Raw genomic sequence first — 21119 nt, 5'->3', positions numbered from 1 at the left:
TGTGCCTGCCACCAGATTCCTGTAGGGCCAGATGACATCCCTGAACCAGCTACTATCACGCAGCTTGGTTTGTTCCAATACAACTTCATGCCATTCGGCCTAAAAAAACGCGGCACAAACATGGCAGCGTTTCATTGACTCCATCTTATGACAGTTCAAGTTTTGCCTCGCATATCTGGATGACATACTTATTTTCAGCAAGTCAGCTGAGGAACATGAAAATCATTTATCCATGGTCCTCCAGAAGTTGAACTCCAATGGCGTTGAGGTCAACAAAGAAAAATTCCAGTTGTGTCAGCCTTCCATCACACTCTTGAGTTACACCGTCTCCAACTATGGAATACAGCCTCTCAAATCTTGCATGCATCATCATCATCATCATCATCATCATCATCATCATCATCATTATCACCACCATCACCACCACCACTCCACTGCCACCCCCGGCTACTTACAAAGAACTCCGACGTTTCCTGGCCACAATAAATTACTACTGTCGTCACCTACCTTCTGCCACCACCGTGCAGGCCCCACTGACAGACTCAACTGTCGGGTAAACAGACTTCAGGACTCGAACCCATTTGCTGGACAGCACCTATGCTGGAGGCTTTCAATGCATTAAAGACTTCTTTAGCTCATACCAAGACACTCGCCCACCCTGACCCCTCGGCTGAGTTGTTCATCACTATGGATGCCAGTGACATCACAATGGGAGCAGTACTACAGCAACGCAAGGCAGACATGGTTTACCCTCTTCATTTCTTCTCTAAAAAACTATCAACACTCAGAAGAAATACTCCCCTTTCAATACAGAACTCCTTGCGGTCTACGAGGCCATCAAACACTTACACCCCGACATGGAGGGTAGCTCGTTCTTCATCCTCAAAGATCACAAATCTCTCGCAGACACTTTCTGCAACCCCCCCCCCCCCCCACCCCGAGGACCCACATCCTCGGCGTTTCCGACACTTTGATCTAGTCTCCCAATTCACAACCGATGTTCGCTACATCAAAGGCACAGACAACATCGCCACGGATTTTTTTTCGCAGATCAATGCTATTTCACACATCATTGACTTATCCATCCTGGCTGCCTTACAAACCTCCGACAAGGAATCTCAAGCTCTCCCCATGGACCCTCAAACATCCCTTGTGTTTACTAAAGCTAAACTCCCCAGCGTTGTGGACAAGGTGTGGTGTGACTCTTCTACTGGTACCTTACACCCGTTACTCCCATCCTCCCCTGCACCAGAAGGCCTTTGACGCTCTGCATAACCTCGCTCACCCTGGCGTCCGCGCCACTACAGGGCTCATCTCCGAGCGTTTTGTTTGGAAAAATATAAAACGGGACTGTTAGACCTGGCCACGCAGCTGCGTCCCCGGCCAAAGCAACAAAATCAGCTGCCACGCCACCCAACCACTGGGCAAGTTCGACATCCTCCGAGGACGATTTTGTCATGTACATATCAATCTTATCGGTCCTCTTCCACCGTCGGAGGGCCACAGATACTGTACATTTTATCCACAATTAACTGCACGTCCTGCTGGGTAGAGGGAGTTCTCTTACCTAACATCACTGTCAAGACCGTGGCCAAGGGTTTTATCTCCTCATGCATTGCTAGGTTCGGTTTTCCGACCATCATCACCACCGACCAGGGTCGGCAGTTTGAGTCTTCCCTGTTCACCATTTTACGTAAAGTCTGTGGAATTAAAAAAATTCACACCACAGCCTACCACCCACAAAGCAACGGGTTAGTGGAACGGTGGCACCGCACTCTAAAAATGGTGCTCAGGTGCGACGACTGCCTCTGTTCCGAAGCACTTCCACGGGTATTGCTCGGCCTCCGTTCAACTTTCAAGCCTGGCTTACAGGGAACTATCTCAGAATTCATTGTTGGGGAGAACCCCGTCCTACCAGGGGAACTCATTCAGCCTCAAGTACCTGAAGACTTGCCCCCTCCCCCCCCCCCCCCCCTTCCTGGATTTCATAAGTCGCATGCGCACCCACTTCAAACATGCAGCCGGCACCCATCTATCAGCCACTCCCCGCCGGACACATATGTGCCAACCACTCTCAACACTTGCTCCAATGTAATGCTAAGAGACAATTCGGTCTGATAACCTCTGTAACCACCTTATCTCGGCCCATTTAAAGTCTTCCGGTGGGATTATACAACTTTCAACATCATCGTCAAAGACAGTCCGCAAACTGTTTCGTTACACCGACACAAACCAGCATTCGTGGAACCCAATATTCCTCTTCTGGCTCAGTCTGATTCTCCTAACGACTCTCCCACCATGGAGTCTGACAATGTTTCTCCTCGAGCCACCAAGCCGTTTTGTTCACCAGATGCCTCCCCGTCACCTTTCGTGGGTTTCTCAGACACGTCACCCTCCACCCCGTGTGTGGGTTTCGCTGCTACCTCGTCGACTATGGAGACACCCTCTCCCATAATCACCCTGCTCTGCAACATACCCCCACACCGCATGGATGACATTTCAATCGTCACTCTCGATGACTTAGTTCTCATTCTACTCACAGACACAGCGGCCCCGCCACCCAACGACCAGTTAAATGTCAGTATTGTGCGTAGCCTCACTCTACCTCGTGAGTGTGATCCAATGACAATTCGTGCCTTCATCTCGCCAGATGGCTCAATTAGCATCTGGGCTTGCGACACCTACACCCCGCCATCCACCGCATCGTCCGTCCTCGCCGGCTTAACGACTTCAAGGTGGACCTGCCTCCCGTCCCTTTGCCTCCACACCCCTCCCTGGTCGGGATGGAGGTCCCGGTCGTACATTTACCACTTGTACAACCACCAACAGCATCAATGCCCTCATGGCCTTCCCTCAAGACTCACAGGTGGTACTCCGTACTGTGGAGGGAGGGGGCTGTGTGGCATTGATAGGCCATATCAACCATAGACAACATTAATCTTTGGGACTCGTGTCGCTCATCCGAGCCGCCATGTTAATTCCGTCTGTTGTTATACCTTGAACTCTATGCATGTGTATTATAATTGTCAAAATATATGTATGTTTAGATATCAGTGGGGACAGTTTATTCCATATACTGCTATTCATATCCTGTTCCTGTAAGGCCAATCCCTTCTCACATTTTCCCACAGGTATCACAACACGTCCCATTACTACCATCAATTAACAGTTTGTCCTTGTGGCACAAACTCAGGATGAACTAATCCTTTGAAGTCAAAGAAACTATCAGCATGGCTTTGACATTTGACCTGACCTGACGAGCTTTCTTTGGTCTTTGAGAATCTTTTTCAACCCATTGTGAACACTGAACCTTGGTCTCAACATCATAACCGTAGATCCATGTCTCGTCACCAGTTATGGTTCTCTAAAGGAACATCTTGTTCACAGTTTTGCGCAATCCAAAAGTTCTTCACAGTTTGCTAGGTGAAGGTCTTTCTTGTGTTGATTCATGAGCCATTGGACAAACTCGGCAGCACCACGATGCATTCCAAGATTCTGTCAGGATTTCATAACATGATCCAACTGTAATGTTACATTCTTCTGCAATCTCTTAGTCTGTCTTCAATACCCATGCACAATTTTACTGACGTTCCTGACAGTGTCATCAGTAGATGTCAAAGGGCATCCTGAACGAGTGTCATCTTTAACTTTCGTCTGACCATTTTTAACCACGTGAAAATTCGTAACACCAAGTACAGCTCATCACGATGGCTTCATGCATCATTTCGTGTGTCTCTGTAAAGGTTTCTTGAGATTCACACAAATTTTAATGTAGTTTACCTCCTCTCACTCTGCCATCTCGAAATTTGCAAACTGTGCGACACAACATTCTACTCAGTACAGCACTGAACAAATTCTAACAGACATACAACAATGATACTTCTGGCAGTCACACATTAAACATGCGCATGTGTGCAGGGATACCAACTGAATTTTGCTCCAACACACCATTGGCGTGAAATAACAAATGTTACAGAATTTTTTGTACAGATCTTGGTTTTACTCCTTCAATCGTTCAGCTTTCACTTCTTTGCTTAGGACTGGTTTTCCATCTGAGCTCTTGATATTCATACAGACGCTTCTCATATCTCCTGTAGGCAATATGTATCTTTCCCCTAGTGATACATGCTTTCAAATCCTTACATTTGTCCTCTAGCCATTCCTGCTTAGCCACTGTCAATCTGATGTTTTAAATGTTTGTATTCCTTTTTGCTTGCTTCATTTACTGTGTTTTTATATTTTCTCCTTTCATCAATTAAATTCAATATCTCATGTATTATCCAAGGATTTCTACTAGGCCTTGTCTTTTTACTGATTTGACCCTCTGATGCCTTACTTATTTCACCTGTCAAAGCTCCCCTTTTGTATTCTACTGTATTCCTTTCCTTTGGTCTTGTCAATCATTGCCTAAAATTCACTCTGAAACTCTCAACCACCTCTGGTTCTTTCAACTCATTCAGGTCCCATCTCCTTAATTTCCTCCCTTTTTGCAATTTCTTCAGTTTTAATCTACAGTTCATAACCGTAAATTGTGGTCAGAGTCCACATCTGTCCCTGGAAATGTCTTACAGTTTAAAATCTGGTAACAAAATCTCTTTCTCACCATTACATAATAAATCTGAGACCTTCCAGTGCCTCCAGGTCTCTTTCAAGTGAACAACCTTATATAGCTTGTCAAATATACCGGGTGATCAAAAAGTCAGTATAAATTTGAAAACTGAATAAATCACAAAATAATGTAGATAGAGAGGTACAAATTGACACAAATGCTTGGAATGACATGGGGTTTTATTAGAACCAAAAAAATACAAAAGTTCAAAAAATGTCCGACAGATGGCGCTTCATCTGATCAGAATAGCAATATTTAGCATAACAAAGTAAGACAAAGCAAAGATGATGTTCTTTACAGGAAATGCTCAACATGTCCACGATCATTCCTCAATAATGTTGTGAACAGCACTGTAAAGCATGTCTGGAGTTATGGTGAGGCATTTGTGTCAGATGTGGTCTTTCAGCATCCCTAGAGATGTCGGTCGATCATGATACACTTGCGACTTCAAGTAACCACAAAGCCAATAATCGCACGGACTGAGATCTGGGGACCTGGGAGGCCAAGCATGTCGAAAGTGGCGGCTGAGCACATGGTCATCACCAAACGACGCGCGCAAGAGATCTTTCACGCGTCTAGCAATATGGGTTGGAGTGCCATCCTGCATAAACATCATACCTTCTAGCAGGTGTTTATCAGTCAGGCTGGGGATGATACGATTCTGCAACATATCGGCGTACCTCTCACCCGTCACGGTAGAAGTTACACAACCAGAATCACGCATTTCCTCGAAGAAAAAAGGCCCGATAATGGTTTTTTTTTTTGTTCTAATAAAACCCCATGTCATTCCAAGAATGCATGTCGATTTTTACCTTGCTATCTACATTATTCCGTGGTTTATTAAGTTTTCAAATTTATACTGACTTTTTAATCACCCAGTACACAAGAAATGGACATCTTCACAGCACCTATGTACAGGCTGGCAAAATATCTTGACAGTTTGTTTACTTGTTATGTGGATCACTTCACATATCACATAAAGAATATCACCAATTGCAACAGTCAAATTATTCACACGTTCCCATCAAAGACTCCACAGACCTGTTCTCCCTGCTTTTCAATACTGCAGTGATGGATCTTTTCAAGCAAACACTGACATTTTCTTACTTTTTTTGTACAGTGGAGAGTAGTTATTTCAGATGGACAGTGCTGCAATGAGGATCCCATTAACTTTAACCATAGCTAACCAGTTCAGAGATAGTTTTGAACACAGCTCCAGTAAAACTGAGTTATTTTTGCCACTGTGTCAATAATACTTTTGTGATCTGGCCATAGAGGTGTGAAGAACTGGCAATAAGATTTAAGACCACATCAAGTTTGCTATGATGATACAAAAATATTTTGTGTAACCCTTCCTTAATGTCATCATTAGTCAAAAACTTGATGGAAGTCATAACCACAGCATATACAGAAAAGCTACTAATACAGATTGGTATAGTTACTGACTCAAATGGACATTAGTTTAAGGACACTGGTACTTCAAATGTGAGTAGATCAGATGTTGAAAAGTTGCTGCCACAAATGAGACACCTATGAAGTCTCCCATTGAAAATAGCTACACCAGTCACCAAATACCACACGCAATTGTGGGTGATATCCACAAGCAGATCACATCCACGGATTGTAAGAAGCTGGTATCTTTACCATTCTGTGTTTCAGTGACAGGATGGATTACTTGCCTCCTGAAAAGACACAACATCAAGTCAGTCTTCAATCGACATACACCATGTCACCAAAGTGGCATAAAATAGAGTGTCGCACCAGAAGATAGCCAAATACACCTCCCCCCTCCCCCTCCTCCAAATACCCACCCGGGGTCTCCATGCCAAAAATGCCATACAATAATTTCAAGTCAGTCTTTCAATTTCTGCCTACAATACAGCAACTCATGAGGCCTGTAAAAGAAGATATAGGTCCTGAGCTCTTGGTATGAGTGCCAATAGTATCAAGTCATGTACACCCTACACATAACACACTGCTAGATTGAACTGGTGGTGTCTGGGACTACATTAACCAAGAAAATTGATGGTAGCAGAACACACTTTGTGAAACAGACATAAAACTGCATTTAAAGACACCTTTATCATCACAAGGGATAATGGTTTCTGGGATAGTTTTCAAAATACACAAGGGGCATGCAACTGACAAGGACAGATCCACAGTGGTGTGGTCGGCTTTTTGAAATTACCTATATGGTGATGTAGGTTAAGATTCTATGTATCACACACTGCAGCCCCTCACCCTGAAAAAAAAATGGAATTTTGTGTGACAGTCAGTAGCATAAAAGTTTTGTATGGTCTGGTTGCATTGCATAATGGATAGTATAACAGTTTCACATGCAGGAGGTTGTGGGATCGAATCTCGGCAGATACAGTAATTTTTTTTTATTTTTAAATCTTTATTGGAATGACTTAGATCACCATTTTTATTCAATTAATTGATCTGAATGTAATTTTTTAATTCCATTCGTTTGTCACACAATTTTAGTCATAATATTAACTTCTTCCCTTGCTCTCATTTTTCTACTTATCATTCGTTCACCACTTTAAATATCTGTTGATGTGTTTTTAATTAATTTTATGTATTAATTTTGATTTAATTTCTTTTGTTTTATCATCCTATTTATTTGCCCACATTATTGCGTCTATTACATCTATACTCAGTTTGCTTGAATTCTGGTTTACAAATAAACCTGTCTTTCATCAAAATTTCCATCTGCGTAATTTTGTCCATAGTGCAATAGGTATTTAGGTTATGTTTTAAATGTCTGTATGACTATTACTGTACAAAAAATTGCATATCCGGTAATGAAAATACATTTTTCATGGAGTGATAGATTAGAGTTTTCAAATAATTGAATATTATAGTAGATGTATATAACTAAATTCATATTCACAAAACTTCCAACTGGAAAAAGAATGATATAAAGAAAAAATGAAACAAATGAAAATGTTCATAGTGACGAAAATAATGTGACAAAGGAATAGAAATTAAAAAATGACACTTAGACCAATTAACTGAATAAAAATAATGAGCAAAGTAATTCCAATAAAGATTTGAAAATAAAAATTACTGCACTTGACGAGATTTGACACCATAACTTCCTACATCTGAAGCTGTTATCTTATCCATTATTCCACGCAACCAGACTATATATTCAAACTTTTTTAAATGCTATTGAGTATCACACAAAATTCCAACTTTTTTTGTCAATTACTCACAAATGAGGACCCACCAGGTTGAACGGCTGCAGTGTGAGAGACCTGGGATCTTAACCTAAATCACCATATAGATAGTTTCAAAAAGTCTATTGCACTGCTGGGGACTTCACCTCTCCCTGCGAGTATGATGATGAATTCAGCCATCCAAAGAGTTAAAGTAGGCATGGCACATATAGGATAAAAACATTGCCTTATAATGTGTTGCACTGAGCACCACCAGTACCATGGTTACATAAGAGCAAGGCCAGCAACCACATAGTAATGAGTTGCCACTTGACAATGGCTGAGAAGCACCAAGACAGAAGTTTATGGACATCTAACCACTTGGCATTGCTAGAATAATGCGAAGATTTTACCACCAATGGTGCTTGTACATTGCCAGTGAAAGGTCCCCACATACTTACGTTGTAACTTTATACTATATACTGGAGTACTTACATATAAATGTGTACAGAAAATACATTTGGGCGTCACCATATCTTGTATACAGATCTGTGCATTTCCAAAAACTCCTTCCCATTTTGCTGAGTATCTCTTGAGTTACTTTTTTGAAAGGATTCTTCAATACTTTTGATTAATTCTTTGTTAGTCTTGTACAAACACTGATCTGCATGGAACTCAATTATTCCCCATAATGAGTTGACTGGTATAGTATGGTCTGGGCTTCATGCTGACCATTTCAGTAAGACTGGAGATGTTGCTGAACAATGTCCAATCCAGAAGCCTCAAATTTGTTCAAGGAACTCATGCATTTGATTAGCAAGGTGTGCTGGAGTTCTGTCCTGCTGTAAATACATGATCCACAATTCCCTTTAGTCCAGCTGACAATAATACTTTTGATCACCTTCAAAGCAGGGATACCAAAAAACAACTCCTTGCCAAGTTTATGAATGAATCAATGGTTTGCTTTAAGCTAAATGCTTGATAGAAGATAAAGAATATTATTGGTTCTACCACCAATTAAGCCGAATGTGCACAAATGCCTCCACTTGCAGACTATCTTCTTTTTTTCCACATTCTCTGCAGGCACATACTATGCCACTTCACATGCCCATTATCACCCTTTTTGCCTCTTATACTTTGCAGCAATTCTTCCTGTCTTTTCTTTCTTTTGGCTGCTTCTCTCTTTCATTATCCAACGTTGAATCAAACATGCTTGTAAGCCTTGCAACATTAATTTCACTCTCTTTTTGTCATGGGGTTTTTCTTACTTAAACCCTGAATACATCTTCCCCTACATTTTCCAATCCTATCTCATGAAGATACAGTCCTGCTTCAGGTCTATATTTCTGCTACCTTCCACAGACTATTAGATGCCAAACACAAGGAAACTATACTTGGGAACAATGAGATCCCAGTCCCCATCTCTATCCTATGTCTGTGTCAGTCATCTTCATCTATTTATGTTGATTTAATATATAAAATGGAGCAGGGAATTATCACTAACTATAAAAGATAATAAATTAAAAGAAAAACTATAAATGCTAGAAAACATTTATTCATTACATCAATACATTACATTTGGAAGTTTAACAATATTAAGTTTTTAACATCAAATCCTGCAATTGATGTCCCTTGTCATTACACAGATGCAGCTGATTTCTAAAGTTCTGCATCATTCTACGGAACATCTGTTGTGGAATACGGCCTATTTCAAGGTTCATAGCTTCCTTCAAGGGTCCTCGAGCAGTGTTTATAAACTTCATCTTTGAGATAACCCCAAAGAAAGAAGTCACACAGACTTGAATCAGACAAGCCACAGAATGTTGCTGTGCTGTGAGATCAAACAACTGGCACAGATTACACCCAAAACAACAACTGAATGTCAACCACTGTGGGCCATAGCACCATCCTGCTGATCTCGAAAGAGCCTCATAAGCATTTGTTGAAGCTGTTGTCCAAAACAGTTTTGGATCATTTTCACATACCGATCACTATTGATGGTAACAGCATGGTTGTTCTCCTTAAAAGAAAAAAAAAGAAAGGTCCAATGACTTCCTCAGCACTGACTGCACACAAAATTGTGACTTTATCACTGTGGAGAGGTCTGTCATAAATTTCCCCAAGATTCACACAACTTCAATAACGCATATCCTGTTTATTAACACATCCACAAATATGAAAGTGTGACTCATAACTGAAGAAAATGTGAATGTCTTGAGGAACATTTTATTAAATCTTTAGAGCCTTGTCGTCCATTTTGCTGGTCCTGTTGTCACAGTTCTTGAGCAATCACCATTTTATACAGATGAAATTGGAAGTCTTCATGGGCAATCTGATGCACAGTAGGGCTAGACAGTGGAAGCGATGATGCATGCTTGCAAGCAGAAAGTTTAGGTGGTCTGTAACACTGACCAGCTTACATGCTCAATGTTTACAGGAATTCTAACAGTTCTCTGTTCTCGCTGCCACATCAATGAATGTTATTTACACAAATCAAATTGATTCATGGTTGGTTTTGAGGGGAATTTGATATCAAGTACACATAGCATACTGAACTGCAACAACAGACTAGTTTTTGGAAAAACAGGTTTCAACAGCAAGAGCACGTAGTTCATCAACCATGCCATGTCTGCAACTAACAGCAGCAGAGATGCCAACTTTTAAGAAAACCAATTGGTAATGTGCTGGACAGCATAGGTGGGGGAGCATAATTGTAGGACATCTTGATGCGTCGTTAAATCGGAAATTACTGAAAAACCAACACAGAATTGCAACAAATGCTGTTCAAAGACTAATATATACAGTCTCTCTCTCTCTCTCTCTCTCTCTCTCTCTCTCTCTCTCTCACCCCCTCTTCTTCTTCTTCTTCTTCTTCTTCTTACCTGCTATAGTTTTTCACATCATCTCAGATTTGCACTACATCTCTGAAGCAGAAGTTGAAGGTTCAGTTTTTTGAATGGAATACTCTAGTTTCCCTCTTGGCAGCTAGCAGCTTCTGTTTGTTAAAAGTACACTGGTGACATGCTTTTTGTTTGGAAACCATATCCATCTTCTGCACTAACAGAGTGCTTTCAGCTGTGTGTTCATATTAGCATGAAATTCTGTCTTGTTCTTCCTCACCAAATTAAAAAATCTTTCCAATGGGAAAGTACTATAAAGTACCACAAGAACAGTCATTATTAGTTTACTCAGTGAAGGGTATTTTCTTATTCCTGAAGCATCGCACTTTCTTATTCCTGACCTATCATCAGGGAGTTTTGGAATCTCATACCAAATTCTGTCAGCCCCCTCATCCTTTTCAAAAGATAATGCATCCAATTGGTAACAACTGAGCTCCGTTTCCAAAGATTCAATTTCTTCTGATGATAGAATGTTAGGAAACTGGTCAATCATATATTCTATAGATGAAAAACTCTTCAATTTTCACTGGAAAACATCAGCAACTTCAGCATGCTATAGCAATTTATCTTTCACTGGCCATTTGTTGACAATGTACTCACCTTTTTGTATAGAGCAGTCTGACATTGAAATAATGTTTTTTTTTTTTTTTTTTTTTTTTTTTTTTCAATTTCGTTTCATCTAGAGAAAGTTCCTTCATGTAAGCACTAGTGCTTGCCCCAATGATCAACTCACTGTCACTTTTCTATACCATAACAGACAAATTTCACATGAAGGAAATTACTGTCCTATAAACTGAGGATGATGTCATAGGGCGAACAATGCAATCACTGAAAAAATCATTTGATTTTGAAAGAATTTTATATGAATAAGTGGGGGCCTCTTTTTGGAGGACTACATTTGAATTGAGAAGTTGAAGAATGGAGCTGAGAAACAAAAGATAAAACTTAGTAGATGGATTTTCGAACTATGCCTTAACTTGTAGAAATTTTGAGACTGTCTTATCAAAATGCGATTCACAGAAGAAAACCTTTTAATGTGTTCCACTGTTCTAAGAGCCCTAATACACACTGTAGCGGAGACAACCACCTTGTATAAATATACTTCAATATTTTGTGTGGCTTTAAAGCATTTTGCCTCTTCGAACTCTTTAGCAAGTAATAAGAAATGCCAATTAGAAACTGTTCAATATTAATATTTACAAGATCATTACAGCCCTTTGGGCAGCTACGTGCACAAGATAAGCACAGCCTTGCACATCAATAGTAGCATTTTCTTTACAAATAAAGGAACATATACCTTTGGAAACACCAATCGCAGTATTTGCATTGTCACATGGAACACCCACATAATTATCCCATGGAATCTTCGACTTCTTTAGTTCATTATCCAAAACTCCGAATATTTCTTTTCCTGTACTGTCATTAGATTCTTGAATAGAGAGAATTATGGTTGAAATCTGCATAGTTTCAGTGTAAAAAAGTGGCAACTACTGGGTAGAGCTTTTTGTCACTCATACCATTACTGCTGTCTGTTGCCAGGGCAAAGGGTTGGGACTTCATTAACTTCGTTACCTTTTCCTCAATTGTACAAGCCACACTTAACTAGCACTCCTATTTTTAATCTCGCACAACCATACTTGGAGGCTATTTAGGAATCACGAAACATGTTTTAAATAAATGTCCTGCATGGTCACTGCTTAAAGGTTGCTAAAGTTGCGCTCAACAAGTAATGTCATACATACTGACTCTGCATTTGTTACCAAACTGTTATCTTCTGAGGATTTAGGAAAAATTGTTAAATTCTTGTTCGTATCCCTCAGCATCACTGTATCTAACTACGTGTGTGCAAAAATCGTCTCTTACCATGCGCAAATGAAAAATTTCAGCTAAACAAACTACAAAACATATGTGCATCACATTTGGAGGTATGCAGTAAACAGGGCCATGCTTTCACGTATTCCCCCCTAAATTTTTGAATAATTCTTGGTCCCTTTACAACATCACTACTGAAACTTCCTGACAGATTAAAACTGTGTGCTGGACCAAGACTCGAACTCGGGACCTTTGCCTTTTGTGGACAAGTGCTCTACCAACTGAGCTACCCGAGCACGACTCACAACCCGTCCTCACAGCTTCAATTCTGCCACTACCTCATCTCCTACCTTCCAAACTTCACAGAAGCTCTTCTGCAAACACTGCAGAACTAGCACTCATGGAAGAAAGGATACTGTGGAGACATGGCTTAGCCACAGCCTAGGGGATGTTTCCAGAATGAGATTTTCACTGGCAGAATTGAAGCTGTGTGGACGGGTCTGAGTCAGCCTCGGGTAGCTCAGTTGGCAGAGCACTTGCCCGCAAAAGGCAAAGGTCCCGAGTTTGAGTCTCGGTCCGGCAAACAGTTTTAATCTGTCAGGAAGTTTCATATCAGCACACACTCCACTGCAGAGTGAAAATCTCATTCTGGAAACATCACTACTCCCAGTATTGCCACTGCGCACATTTTGCTGCGCCAGAAATCACTTCATTGTTTATTTCTCAATCTTCCCAAACATTTTCTCAACAAACACTTGTTAATGTGTCACACACATACACATTATTCACTAAACAGAGTTTGACACCAATTTGTCATTACAACATAACAGACACACCTGTGCAGGAGCTCGCCAGGAAGAGTCATCATGTGACTAGTAAAGATAACAACTGCACAAAACACACCACTTCATACCTGGTTACACATTACAATGAGTGAAGTGATATATACCATACATGGCATACGGTGTAATCAAATTCTATGAGGGGCAGAAAACAACAAGTACACCAACAGTTTATGAAAAATGTGAAAATAAACATTGTTGAGAACTCAAGTTGCAAGGAATGATTTTCTCTTGTGCATTCTTTTGATCATTTTATATACTTACAATTATAAATCAACAAAAAATCGCAACATCTTAATTTTGCCATGTCGTTCATAAAGTCGTAATTATTGGAGGAAATCTGTAATTATTGCAACTGAACATAGCTGGCACCTCTATAGTAGTACTATCATAAATGTCCACTGCAACTGTGACACTGGAGCCCATCCCCACCTTTCCACTGCCCCCTCTTCCTTCACAGTACCAACTTAAAATTAAGCATAATTCCCTGCCCCACCCTGAACTTGCTCACTTAAAATGCTTAACCACATTCAATCACCACCCACCTTTTTTTTACTCTGGATTTCAATATGACTTTTTTTACAAACAATTTTAATTATTTTGCAAAGTTTGGTCATTAAAATGTGAAATAATTCAAAACAATTATTCCTCCAACATTTTCCATAAAATGTAAGGGAACATATTACCTTTCATGACAGCATTTAATAAATGCAGTTTTTACTAAGACTTTGACTTGTGAGAACTACATTTTCATGATATAGGGAAACAAAATTTGGGGAAAAAAATAGTTTGTAAAACATGGAAAAATTTATTATTCTGTCAACTAATATCCAATATAAACAATATAAGACAGCTGTACACTTCATGAGAATAAAAATTACAAATCTTTCATATTTCCAGAAGTACATGGCAAACAACAAAATTCAGACAAACTATATCTGGCAAGGGAGACAGTACTTGCAGACTGTGTCTTGTGCAAAAACTGTCATAGAGTTCACATGTAAATACAAAGATGCTTTTCAACACATACAAAATCTTCCCTCCATTTCCATTTGTACATTTGAATGAATGATGGTATATGTTAACCATCAACTTGAAGTTCTTTTTCCACTTCTTCCATAAACACACTTCATAAACTGCACACAGAAGTCAATAGTGCCTCATAACGTGTCTTGTACCAAATAATGTGTGCAAGTAGCGAACATCTTCATGCTTAAAATGTGTGTTATTATGAAGAATATCACACACCAAGAGATAAGCATGGGACCAAGTGAGAGCAAATTGATTCTCTCAAAATGGCTGCAATTGCACTGCTGACTACCACTGTTTTCCTTAGTTAATTGATAACAGTGCTATTTTGCCAAAAGATGTTTTACTCACACCAGTCTTCCTTGAATGGCCTGGCACTGTTATGAACTAATACTACCTTCACTTGAATGTCGTCTCATACTCTTGTGATGCTTTCTCCGTTTTTCCCTGTGTCGACTGCCAGGGTCCAACTGGGGCCTGAAAGAGCAGATTTCTCACAAATTATTTTTGTAGTTCAGTCCAAAACTAAAAGGACTCCACAACAAACTAAGAGAGGCTTAAGAATTCTTTATGGTTGTGGACATGATACAATGATTTGCCACCATACTTCCAAGAAGCAAAAATAGTTCTCTTTGCTGAAGGTGCAAGTATTTCCTACTATAGTCAAGTCTAATGAAGAAACTTCAATACTTAAACAAAACTTTCTTGAAAATAATAGGTAACCTGCAAATGGACTGTCACTGAATTTGGATAAAATAGAATAAACACAACAGCGCCTGACCACACTATTAGAAATAAGGCATGAAGCTAATACAGTAACGGAAACATAATATAGTAGTAGCAGTAGTAGCTTTATTCATCTGTAGGTCTCTTTTAAATACTAAATTGTGAAGTGTTTACATTGATAACAACATGAACTGGAAGTCACAAGTTAATGTATTTACCCCTAGCACAAAACAACCCTGAACGTAATATGAACACCCTCCCCCCCTTTTTTTAAAAGGTTTCTCAAGAAAAACTTATTTTTAACATATTCTGAGTAATCAAAGTTACAAATTGTTTTATTGACAAAGTATCTGTCTAAAACCTTAGCACTGTAACTATAATAAATTTAGGCCATTTATTGATTACCTGCATTTTGATAGTACAAGAAGAAATAAAATAAACAAAAAAATGGTTACATTAATTTTTATCTTCACAACCTGTTTTTGCTTATAATCCTGTCATATGGGGTATCACTAATGCTGTTAAATTTGTATTTTTGTTGTTGTAAATATTTGGCTGTTCTTTCCAAATGTATTGTGATTTTTTTATGTTGTGGTTACTATGGGACCTAAGAAAACAGCTTTTTTTCCCAAATACATGTTCAATTTCACTTCTATACTGGTGTGAGAATGTTACAAGAGAATTTTACAATCTTCCTTGCTTCCAAACATATCATCTGTCAGTCGTTCTCTCACTTGCTGCCTAGAACCAGCAGCTGATACACCCCCTTTCTTTCCCACCATACCTCACAGTCAGTGTTGACAACACTGCTGTAGGAAGTTAAGTAGGCCACTGGCCCCTACCTAGATTTTCACTGTCCAATTTTGAGTCAATTCAAATGGATTCAGGCAAACTGCCGTTTAAACGTGGTAGATGTTCATAAAAAGCCAAATATGCAGTACAGATCCCTTGATTGTCAGGATGCCAAAATCTGCTGCCTGCTCATCATCCCCTACCCACACTCATCCTAGTTCTCAGCCAAACTGGCATGACTGTTGCCCCCTCCAATCATAATGCTATGCTTGAGCAACTGTGAAACACAAGACTACAATATCTTTTACAGTGCATGTCATATGAAACAGCAAAAACTAATATATAAATAAAAGAGCTCAATCAAGATTAATTTGAATACTCAAACTTTCGCTCATCCCGCGATCTAGTGACATCTGTCGGTGCCATCTCCATGATGGGTCTTGCCACTGTAATTTATTCTCACTATAACAATTACAGTCAGTTTAATATAATTTATTTTGTTGTTTAGACATTCGATTCTGGATTAATTTTGTTTCTTGCTTCATCCAAATGTCACCATCCTGATCTACAGCTGATTAAAATGATATAATGCTTTTACCCGGTATTCTAATACATGAACAGCAGCCGAATTTCTCATTTGCAACGTATTTCGTAAATCATTAGAGTCCCTCTTAAACAAATAAAATATTTACTTGCATTCAGAATCAAGAAAGTTTCCTGATGGACAAAATTTTCCCCTTTCAATATTACTTTTACCAGTACTTGAAAAGCGTCATAAATGTTTGTATACAATATCCATTCAGGTATGAGAACTTTTATAGCAAAACTGTTCAAATCTAGCTAGAGTTCACAAGATGATAGAATTTAATGCTATATCCTCTTGCATTTACAAGGCTGTTAAATTTTAAGCAGAGCAACAGATTGTTACAGTGGCTGATTCATAGTTTCTCATGTATCTCTTGCACTGGCACTGCATGAATCAAATGTCACACAGATTGTTTGGGCAAGGTCAATACTGTATCGAGTGTTTTAGCGTATTGGGGAAATTACGAGGCTGTTTGAGCACAAGTATCATTTGCCCAACCTACCCTTCTGCATTCTTCAAACATATCTGCATGTGACCTCAATACAGCCAAAGCTTGGCTTGTAAATGTAAAATTACCCCTTTATCAATCTATTAAATAATGTAACAATTTTGACCTCAGCAGCAACACTTTAATCTGCACATCTATGACACACTATTTTTGACTGATCATTTTTGGGAAAAAACGTCATCTTATAATTGAGTAAATACAGTATATATCTTCTTGGACCTTTAAACCCTGCAACATTTGTGTTCTGATAGTGGAGATGAAAATGACACAAAACTGACTTATTTTTCCTTGTTTTCAGTCACAGATGTTTTAATGACATCATATTCTGTCACATTATGCATGACGTTTCAATTTATTACTTCAGAGCTACTATCTCTATTTGCAATGATAAATTTCACAGACAGTATCCACATATGGCTCTAAATGAACTTACACAATTATAACAGGCTACCACACATAGTTCAGAAGATTTGATGCCACAAACTCTCAGATACCTGAAAAACTGCCGCATTGTGCGTGATGTTGAGATTTATTACTTCTTTGCTACTGACTATTCACAACACATTTTGCAGATGGTATCCACATATGCTGCTGAATGTGCCTACAAAATCGTATCATTTTATAACATACAGATCAGGAGATATGACATCATAAACACTGAGATGCGTGAATGGGGAAAACAATAGCCATCTATAAAGAGACATTGCTGTAGGGACGTTTACAAAATCACGTTGTAAACTCGTGAAGTGGGTGAACTTATGCATTTTTACATTACACATGTTTCTTTGTATGACTGTTTCATAATATCAATGACGTTTTCATGAATACAAAGTAATGAATTTTTTTCAGTATTACACAATACGCATGTTTTTGTTTCTAATAGAAAATTGGCAAAATGAATACCTGGGCAGTGCCATGTCAGCAAGTTGTATTACACAACTGTCAAAGACATATTTGTGGCTGAATAATTCTCTCGTGTTTCTCGACAATGAGTAGAACTTAACTTTCAGTGCTACCATTATCAGAAACATCGCTCATACTGGATGTTTCTAATGTCAAGCAAATACCTATGAATTCCTTAGTCTTTTTTGTTCCTGCTTGCATGCTGGCCTGTGCGCAGCCAGGCACTCATGGGCACAAGTGGGCAGGGATGAGCAAAAGTCTGACATGGAGGCATAAGCAGCAATGTTGGAGGCTACTGGTAGTTCTGCACTGGCTGGTGAATGCATGCAGGCAGAGTCAGCAATGTTGTTGGCACATGCACAGAATGTGTGTCAGAGGACTGTCTGGTGTGTAGCCTATACTAGCTGTGCTTGCCCATGAGCAATCTGAGGGTACCCAGCAGTGCCTGCTCCCTATGGAGCAGTGCTGGACCAGCCCATCTTAGTTATTAGCAACTAGTACGCTCAGAGTGGTTTTCAAATGTTATACCATTTATGCAAAAGTGGGTTTGGCTATAATATTTTGTCAGTAAATTTTGATTATGGGCTTTTCTCTCACACTCAGCAATGAAGTAGCAATAGTTCAAGTTTACAAAAAGGTAATCTAAAATTTTTCACATTTTGTCCTTATTTCCCCAACTGACATCTATTATACACATTGCTCAACAAAAGTAAATTTAAAATAACTATTGTCAAATTCTGACCAAAATGAAGTGGACAGTTTCATAGGAAGCATGTTGATATGTTTGCAACTCTAATGCAGGAATATCAGTTTGACACCTGTTAATTTTTTGTCCTTCTTGTGTACTTTTGATGGTATCACCATCTTCCAAGTTAATGAGCAGGAAGTAATTTCATTATACAGTGCATTTTCAAGCCCGTATTTTTGTAAATACACAAGAAAGGATTTCAAATGAGAGTTAAATTTCATACGGCAAAACTGATAGGTTTGTTACCTGCAAGTGAAACTAACATCTCTCATGTCATTCACAGAATCACCCAAATTATAAAGTAATTCACAAAATGCACAATAGTATATTTTATTTTTGCAGCTACTGTGCAGAAACTGTATTTTCCATGTGTCACTTACCTTTCTCTTTCTTTCCTTTTAAGTTTTCTTGGCTTATCATGTTCCTCATGTTTGTGTCGATGTTTATGGGGGGAGGATCCTTTCTTGTGTCGACTACTGTAATGTACAATTAGCAGCAATTACAACAATGCAAGTATGAAATTTTGAGTAACAGAAGAGACAATGAAAATATTACAGCTAAATAAAAAGAGTTATGCACCAGCACACACTACTTTCAAGCAAACCAATCAGGTAGCAAGAGTGCTAGAGTGCCAAAAGCTCACACTTTATAACAAATGTGGTGTTTCATAAAATTTTGCTGCACATATTGAATGTACGCAACATATTTCACCCATCTGAAAGATTTATATCACAAGTAGGCACATTAATTATTTTTTAAAACTGGATACAAAGCAAGGAGACACAAATGTAATTCAGGATCTATGTACGATAAATTTTAAGTCATTAAGAGGGCCATTTAGTCTTGACATACAAAAAGCACTTTAGAAAAATGAAACTGTTTGCACTGTGGGTATTATGGAAATATTAAAACAAAGTAGCCAACAGCAACCCCCCCCCCCCCCCCCCCCCGCCTCCCCATCACTATTTGCTACCAATGTAGTAACAAAGTAAAAAGATGCAGCAAACTGAGAAAAGTGGCAAAATGTAGATTCCTTTCAAATGCACACTGCATTATCTTTTGTAAAGGCACTAATCACAGGATTAATTTTTGATACACAACAAAGTTACACGCAAATTCACTTGCAAATAGCAATGAACAACGTAATACACACACTATGGGTGAAGCAGGTGGAATTCACACAAACCTTTATTAGCAAGTTAATTTTAGTACTACTTGCTGTCAATAAGCTCAGAGGAATACCTGTTCATTTCAGATTAATGACACACTATGACAGCTGCTAACGAGCAGACAAAATATGTGCAATCTTTTTTGTTTGAATATCAACCAAATACGTACACTACTGTCTGGTAAATCAATAACAAAGCTCCACCTTCAGGTTCCTTCTAATATACAGACTACAGTGACAGTTTATCCTGCCTTTATATATCATTTCTACTCCCTCCAAGGCACATATTGTATTGTTTGTATGCTTCTACCGTAACTGTTTGTCCCTCCAAAGGGGTTCTGTGTGTACTTGGAACTATGTATATTAGGAAGCACTTCATGTCTTTAAGATATGGTTAAAATAAAACATTAGTACTATATCCACTTTGTAGATTGATACTCCACAGCGGGGTTGCTGGGAATAGTGTAATACACAAAATTCCTTAGGGTAATTCACAGTATTCCCCGTGCAGAGCATCAAGTTAAACTGTGTGTATAGCATATGCCTAAAAAAAAAGAGAGAGAGAGAGAGAGAGAGAGAGAGAGAGAGAGAGAGAGAGAGATGATTAGTGAAGACATTAGCAATAAGAAACCATGGGAAATAATATCAAAATATTCCAATCCAGCAAACTGTATATCTGAAAATTTCTGGTAAATAATATGACAACAATTCCCACACTACACTTTTAAAAACTTCACAAAAAATGAAAATAAGGGTTATTGTTCAGGTGTAGCAATTAAAGTCATTAAAAACTTAACAAATAAATTTTATTTGACCCCTATCGCTCAAGTAGCCTCACAGAACTCTTTGCAATATAGTACTGTATCTATAACTCTTCTCAATAGTTCTGAATGAATAAGAAATCAAATCAATATTTATGACAGATGGTACACAGTACCCATTTCTTTATACATATTTGACAAATCAATACCAATTGAAAAATCCATGAAGGAAAGTAGCAGTATTATGAAGAGGATAGTTGCTACTCACCATATACGGAAGATGCTGAGTCGCAGACAGTCACAACAAAAAGACTGTGTGTATTTCCAATGAAGGCCTTGTTGGCAGAAAGCTCACTCTTTGACAGTCTTTTTGTTGTGCTTATCTGACTCAGTATCTCTGTTATATGGTGAGTGGCAACTATCCTTTTCATAATATTGTTACAAATCAATACCATTTTATCTTAAAACACAAGTTTCTATTCTGTCTTCTTCGTACTCTTATTGATTTGACATGAAGTCATATGCTACAGATTTTAAAAGTCTAGCCTCTGCAACTTCTGCACTGTGGATA

At 38.9% G+C, this 21119-nt stretch overlaps 1 protein-coding gene across 3 annotated transcripts in view; it reads right to left on the bottom strand.

Moving 5' to 3' along the window:
- Positions 1 to 14121: 14121 nt before the first annotated feature.
- LOC126100146 (splicing factor, suppressor of white-apricot homolog) overlaps positions 14122 to 21119 on the bottom strand; it is a 161737-nt gene continuing 154739 nt past the window's right edge. For all 3 annotated transcript variants that reach the window (XM_049910688.1, XM_049910686.1, XM_049910687.1), the window contains exons 14-15: positions 19000 to 19095; positions 14122 to 14833 (exon numbers count right to left, since the gene is read on the bottom strand). In XM_049910688.1, coding sequence (XP_049766645.1) covers positions 14737 to 14833; positions 19000 to 19095 — 193 coding nt within the window. In that variant the 3' untranslated portion in view covers positions 14122 to 14736. The remainder of the gene's footprint in view (positions 14834 to 18999; positions 19096 to 21119) is intronic.

The sequence above is a fragment of the Schistocerca cancellata genome, chromosome 9 (assembly GCF_023864275.1).
Source record: "Schistocerca cancellata isolate TAMUIC-IGC-003103 chromosome 9, iqSchCanc2.1, whole genome shotgun sequence".
In the NCBI taxonomy this organism is placed as follows: domain Eukaryota; kingdom Metazoa; phylum Arthropoda; class Insecta; order Orthoptera; family Acrididae; genus Schistocerca; species Schistocerca cancellata.
The sequence above is the reverse complement of the archived record's forward strand: the minus strand, read 5'-3'. Positions and strand labels throughout refer to the sequence as shown.